General features: G+C 46.7%; 1 protein-coding gene across 1 annotated transcript; it reads left to right on the top strand.

Moving 5' to 3' along the window:
* The first annotated feature begins 3029 nt into the window (after positions 1–3029).
* C2CD4D (C2 calcium dependent domain containing 4D) lies at positions 3030–6212 on the top strand. The gene is made up of 3 exons (XM_043964069.1): positions 3030–3115; positions 3427–3535; positions 5100–6212. The coding sequence occupies exon 3, from the start codon at positions 5184–5186 to the stop codon at positions 6210–6212; it is 1029 nt and encodes a 342-aa protein (XP_043820004.1). The 5' UTR covers positions 3030–3115; positions 3427–3535; positions 5100–5183.
* The last annotated feature ends 877 nt before the right edge of the window (positions 6213–7089 follow it).

Here is a 7089-nt window from a genome sequence, read left to right as displayed (position 1 = left end):
ATCATTCCACCATTCAATGCCCCCACCTCAGAAAATTCAAACTCACTGTTATATCAAGCTGAGCAAAGGTTAACAATGGGCAGGCTGTGAGTCTCAGTTCACAAGTCACATCCAAAGGTCACCAGTAATAAACTGGATAAATAAACACACTTGTTCAACCATCAAAAGCACTCAACCATCAAGTGGTAAAAACCATTTGCACAGTAACAATTCACATAGGATGCTCTCAAGATCCCACATGTCCATGGTGACTGACCAATCACCTCCAGCAAAGACATGCAAAGGCATTTGTCTCACTTGGAATGACTCGCTCCATTGCCAAATAGAAATTCATGAGTTACTCAGAAAATTGCTCTTTGACCCCAAAGAGCTTTCTATTAGAATACAGAACAAAGAGACTACTCAAAATCCTTTCATATCGCAGAATGTCAAAGGTGAAAAAGACTTTCATCCAGCTCCCTCATTTTCCAGATGAGAAAACCCAAACAGAGAGGTTAAGGGTCACATAACTAGACACTGTGTAATTTTATCTGGTATCTACATATTGTGATTGGTTGGAGACTATCCACACAATTTAAGTGATACCTGTAAGCTAGCCAACCTGAGACAACCAGCCCAGAGTGCTACTTCTCCCCAATGTTCACTTCTCTCTGATGATTCTTTGGTCCTATTGGTCAGAGAAGAAAGAGGGAGGACTTGGGTATGTATACCCACCAACCCAGGCTTTGCTCAGAATTAGAGCAGAAAGTGGGGAAAATAAGGTCGAGGGTACAATGGAACCATTGATGAGAGATTTCATACAGTGGCGCATTTCCCGGATCCTAATGAGAAGCTCCAGGACTGAGAGACACCATAGAAAGGGTCTCTGGATAATAAAAGACACACATCTCCTCCTTCCCTTTGGCTTCCTTCCTCTTCCTCTATCCCACCCCACCCCCAAATCCTGAGCTAAGGATGAGGAGTCTGCCACTGTTTCCTCTCCACCTTATATACATACTCACGCTCTTCCTCCTTCTCTGGATACCACCATCTAGGGTTTCAGAAAGGGTTCAGAGGCAGCCAAGATCAAGGATGTCTGGGCCCTTCAAGGTTCTTCCCACTCCTTGGAGGCAAGGGCCCTGACTTCCTAATATCTCCCAGTTCTCTCCTCCTTCCCAAATTTAAGAGACAATAAATACCCTGTGAATTGGAGTCCGTAGAGGAAGGATAATTTTTTTTAAATCATAAAATTATTTTATTATTTTCCAGTTACATGTAAAGACAATTTTCAACATTTGTTTTCGTAAAATTTTTAGTTCCAAATTTTTCTTCCTCCCTCCCTTACCTCTCCCCTCCCCAAGACAAAAAGCAATCCGATATAGGTTATATATGTACAATCACATTAAACATATCTCTCCATTAGTCATGTTGTGAAAGAAGAATCAGAACAAAAGAGGAAAACCTCGAAAAAGAAAGACAAAGACAAAAGTAGAAACAGTACGGTTCAATCTACATTCAGAATCCACAGTTCTTTTTTCTGGATGTGGAGAACATTTTCCATCATGAGTTCTTTGGAATTGTCTTGGATCATTGTATTGCTGAAAAGAGTCAAGTCTATCACAGTTGATCAACGCACAATGCTGTTGATAACTGCTCATTTCACTTAGCATCAGTCCACTTAAGTCTTTCCAGTTTTTCTGAAATCTGTCTGCTCTCCATTTCTTACAGCACAACAGTATTCCATTACATTCATATACCACAACTTGTTCAGCCATTCCCCAATTGATGGGCATTCCCTCAATTTCCAGTTCTTTGCCACCACAAAGAGAGCTGCTAGAAATATTTTTATACATGTGGGTCCTTTTTCCTTGCTTATGATCTCTTTGGGATACAGACCTAATAGTGGTATTCTGGGTCAAATGGTATGCACAGCCCCATAGCGATTTAGGCATAGTTCCAAATTGCTCTCTGAATGGTTGGATTAGTTCACAACTCCACCAAAAATGCATTAGTGTTCTAATTTTTCCATAGCTTCTCCAACATTTATTATTTTCCTTTTTTGTCATATTAGCCAACCTGATGGGTGTGAGGTGATACCTCACAGTTGTTTTAATCAATAGTGATTTAGAGCATTTTTTCATGTGGCAATAGATAGCTTTCATTTCTTTATCTGAAAACTCTCTGTTCATATCCTTTGACCATTTCTTAATTGGGGAATGACTTGCATTCTTATAAATTTGTTTTAGTTCCCTATATATTTTAGAAATGAGGCCTTTATCAAAAACACTGGCTGTAAAAATTGTTTCCCAGCTTTTGACTTCCCTTATAATTTTGGCCACATTGCTTCTGTTTGTACAAAAACTTTTTAATTTAATGTAATCAAAATCATCCATTTTGCATTTCCATAATATTCTCTATCTCTTATTTGGTCATAAATTGTTCTCCTCTCCAGAGATCTGAGAGGTAAATTGGACTGAGAAATTTCACCAATTCCCTTGATTATTTAAAAAGAGGGAGCTGTGCTCTCCCTTCACCATAGGACACTGCTCCAAGAAATTGGACAAGATGGCCCAGAAGTCCTCTCTGGTTCTGTTTAATAGGACACCTGGGCAGATATTTGATTAGAAGGCCCTTGCAAGAGGGAGGCAGAGTGTGGACTTTTAGGATGGGCTCAGGGGTTGACTTTACCAAGGCTGAGGATAGGACTAGGTTAGCTACATAATCAATGCAGTCTTAGCCTCACAAGGATATAGGCACAGTGACTGCAAGAGATGGTGCAATCAATGGGAGTTCGTGGCACCCATTCCCTTTGCTAAGGCTGAGAGTTATCAGTGAAACTTCCACAGCAGACAGAGGTGAAGGGTGGGCCCCCATTCTCCTTTTCCCTGAGAGTTTTCTGAGAGAGGAGGGTTTGCATCAGACCCTGCCTGGAGGAAGGGGTTAAGGAGGCTGGGCTGATGGCCACAGAGACACAATTGCAGTGTTTATTCAGGAAAACAGGTCAGACTTGGCAGCAACAGCCCCTGTTGGCTCCTCCCAGAAAGACGGAGCCAGGGGAATGAGATGGGGAGATAATTTGCACCTTCTCCCCTTTCCCCCACTCTCCAGAGCCCATGAACAAGACATCAAGCAACAGGTGAGCTTAGCAACTCCGGGACTCTCCCAGAGACACTCAGCTCTCTGGAACAAACTGACAGTAACCACCAATAGCCAAGGGAACGAGACAGAGAAGAGTGGCTAGACCTGGGACAGCTGTGGGGTACCCTGGGGATAAGGGTGGAAAAGCCCCAGGGATAAGTAAGGCAATAGGGAAAGCAATAATGGAAATGGGGGTGAGGGGTTATTCAATAAAACTGAAAGAGAACCAGAAGCTGCCTGAGTAACCATATCTTGGGGGGTGGGGGGAAAATTAATGAATGCTTCCTTTGTGCTTGGCTTCAATAACAGGTTCCCACTGGCTGGTGGGACAGGAAGTGAGAAAGGGAGGGAATGGGGAAGAAGGACAGACGCTGCCCTTGGACCAACGCACCCCACAGGCTCCAGATGCATCAGAACTGTGTGAGACGGTCTGGAGCAAGGGAAGGAGCCCTGTTCCCCAGGGAGCCCCTCCTCTCCCACCACCTTCAAATCACCTTAGGTCATTAAAGGGGTTCAGAAGACAAGCTCAGATCTGGCCAGGAGGAAATTCAGCCAAACAGATCTGTGGACCTGGAGAGCGGCAGGTGTGGCAGAGCATGGGACTGAGAGCTAGGCTGACATTGATTCCTCCCTGGGAAGAGGGGGACCACAATGGGGTTACCGATGGAGAAGGAGAGAAGCTGGGAGATGATCAGACCAGGCCAAAGAAGTGACCATGAGACCTCTGAGTACAGAGGGGTGTGGGGGAGATGCGAGGGAAGGGTGGGTATGCCTGATTATGTCTAGGCCTGTGGCTATTTTTGTGGGTCCAGGTGTGTGAGTATACCTGGCCCTGTACTGGTGCTTGTCTCTATCCTCATGCTATTAATTAAGCTAAAATCATATAGCTTAGGGAATGTATTTGTGCGCATACAGTTGGCCCTTCCACCCAATTTTTGGAGATTTAGATCTGGAAGGACCTTAGGACCACTGAGTCCAGTTTCACAGTTGAGGAAACTGAGGTGCAGAAACTTTAAGTGACTTACCTAGAATCACAGGGCTAGTAAGTGTCTGGGGGAGGATTTGAACTCAGGTCTTCTTAACTCCAAGGCCAGACTTCTAACTACTGAACCTACCACCTAGCTGCCTATAGTCCAACTATCCTGATATGCTGCTATTTCTCTATGGAAAGGACATTTTTATCTGATATGTGTTTATATACTTATGTGTGTATATATGTTTTGTATGTATATATGTGCATATATGTTACTGGCTGCATGAATGAATATTTGTCAGTACTTCACTATATCCATTTGTCTAAATCTCTAAATGTCCCTAGATCAATTGAATTCAATTTTACAAGTATTTATTAGAAGAATAGTATGGGGCCGCTAGGTGGCGCCATAGTGCTTAGAGTGCTGGGCCCAAAGTTGGAAAGACTCACTGAGTTCAAATCTCACCTCAGACATTTAGAAGCTGTGTGACCCTGCACAAGTCACTTCACACTGTTTGCCTCAGTTTTCTCATTTGTACAATGAGCTGGAAAAGGAAATGGCAAACCACTGCATTATCTTTACCGAGAAAACTTCAAATGGGGTCACAGAGAGTTGGACATGACTGAAAAACTAAACAAATAGACCAGATACTGTGCTAGGCACTGGGAGAAACTAAAACCAAAAAAAAAAAAAAAACCAAAACCAGAAACCGAACAGTCCCTGCCCTCAAGGGCATTCCGTTCTACTAGTCCCTGTATACAGGCAAAACTGTGGGTTTTGGGGGGGGGTTGCAGGGCAATGAGGGTTAAGTGACTTGCCCAAGGTCACACAGCTAGCAAGTGTCTGAGGGCAAATTTGAACTCAAGTCCTCCTAAATCCAAGGCCAGTGCTTTATGCACTGTGCCACCTAGTTGCCCCCTCTGACCAACTTTTGATCCTCATTTCCCCAAATTATCAGGCTTAGGACAGCAGCCCCCAACTCCTGATTCTATTTTTTCTTCCTCCTAGCCCAGCACTTTCAGGCATCGACTGTGGACTTGGACTCTCCCATCTTTCTCCCCCCTCCCCTAAACCTGCACCTCCCCTCCCCCCATGTGGCTCTTGGAGAAAGCCGGCTACAAGGGAGAGAGGATAGAGCCTGGAACACCGTGGAGGCCCCACATCTTATTCCCCAGGAGAAAGCCCCCTGGGACTTCCCCTTCTGCTTGCCCCAATGTCTTAACCCCAGACCGAATACCCCAGTTTTTTATCCCCCCTAGGCTCCAAGGCATGGGGGGGCCTGAACCTGGGACAGAGAGAGAAGGAGGCTGGACTAGGGGCCAAGAACTGCAGGGCGCCTGCTCCCTGCCCCATCTGGCTGGACAAGAAGGCTGGGCCTTTCTTCTGGAGAGTCCGCACACCCGGCGCAGAGAGTCCCTTTTCCACATGGCCCCAAAGACCTCTGCCTCAGAGGGGCCCCCACCCAAGCCCCGACTGCACCTCTCATCCCCAGACCTACGCCTCTGCTTGGCCCTGGAGAGTGACACGGCCTCCTCACCTGATGCTTTGCCCTTCGACTCCCCTGAACGAGGCTCAGCCCAAGCCTGCGTCACCTCACCCGATCTGCATCTCCCCAGAGCCAGCTTCCTCTCCCCTGAGAAGGAGGGCCCTGCGGACGGCAGTCCCCATGGGGCCCACCACTTAGGTCCCCCAACACCACCTCTCTTCCACCTGGACTTCCTGTGTTGTCAGCTCCAGGTGACTAAAGAGAGCGTGGTGAGCCTGGGCCCCCGAGGCGGGCAGCTGAGGTTGTCTGCGGTGTACCAGGCAGAGTTGGGTCAGCTGAGGCTGCGGCTCATAAGTGCTGAAGGGCTGCCCCGGGGCAGAGGAGGACCCAAGGGAAGTGGCTGCTGCGTCACCTTTCGCCTAAGGCCAGGGACTTGGCCACAGGGAAGGAGCAGGGTGGTCAAGTGTAGTTCCAACCCCATCTTCAATGAGGACTTCTTCTTTGAGGTACTTAAGCCCTCTGACCTGGTCACCCACAGTCTGAAAGCCAAGGTGCTGGACAAGGGAGCTGGCCTACGGAGGGATGTGTTACTGGGAGAGTGTGAGGTCTCCCTTGTCACCCTCCTCCCCCCTTAGGGGCTAGGGTGGTGTGGGAGGGGGACCTGTTTCCAGGTTCAGACAAGAACATGGGAAACAGATCCTCTTTGGGGGGTCCTAAGAGTAGAGGTACCTCCCTGGTGCTACCCTCCCCATGACTTTACTGGATATCAGTCTTTCCTCAGGCCTGCCTTAAGGATGTCCTTAGCTCTGTCCTTAATCTAGCTATCTTTCCATTTGTCATGAAATCTATTTATTTTTGTTAATAAAATGTTGGTTAAGCCCTCAGTTAATCTCCCTCTGGCTTTCTCTGTGTTTGACATCCCCACCCCACCCCCACCTCACATCTCCAAGGGATGAACAGAAACTGGGAGAAGAAAAGTACTAATAGGTAAACCTGAGTCTCAGAACAATAGGGCTGGAAAGGATACTGAGGCTTGGCTGTGTCATTCAATGACAGAGGAAGCTGAGGTCTAGAGAGATGAAGTGATTTACCCATGGTCACACAGGTTAATAAGCTACAGAGGTGTGGTTTCAACCCAGGCCCTCGAACTCAGGTTCCAAGATTCCACCACTGACTTGCCCAAGTTCACACAAGCTAATTAATGGTAAATGAGGGACTAAAGCAAAGAACTTCTGACTCATGGCCCAGTGCCCTTCCCACTAGACAGACTCTCTCCACTATATCTAGCAACCAGGTAGTGCCAGAGTGCACATAGCTCTGGGTCTAGGATCAGGGAGGCTCGTCTTCCTGAGTTCAAATCCTGCCTTAGACACTTACTCTAACAGCAGCCTCTGTTCCCTCATCTGTAAAGCAGGAATAATAATTGCACCCACCTCACAGAATTGTTGTGAGGATCAGATGTGGAAACATGGGTAAAATGCTTCACAACCCTTAATGTGCTATATAAATGCT

Source organism: Dromiciops gliroides, chromosome 4 (genome assembly GCF_019393635.1).
Source record: "Dromiciops gliroides isolate mDroGli1 chromosome 4, mDroGli1.pri, whole genome shotgun sequence".
NCBI classification, from domain to species: Eukaryota; Metazoa; Chordata; class Mammalia; order Microbiotheria; family Microbiotheriidae; genus Dromiciops; species Dromiciops gliroides.
Note: the sequence above shows the minus strand (reverse complement) of the source record. Positions and strands in the feature narration are given on the sequence as shown.

Coding starts and splice junctions, on each gene's coding strand:
- C2CD4D (XM_043964069.1), top strand. CDS start 5,184: ATGTGGCTCTTGGAGAAAGCCGGCTACAAGGGAGAGAGGATAGAGCCT.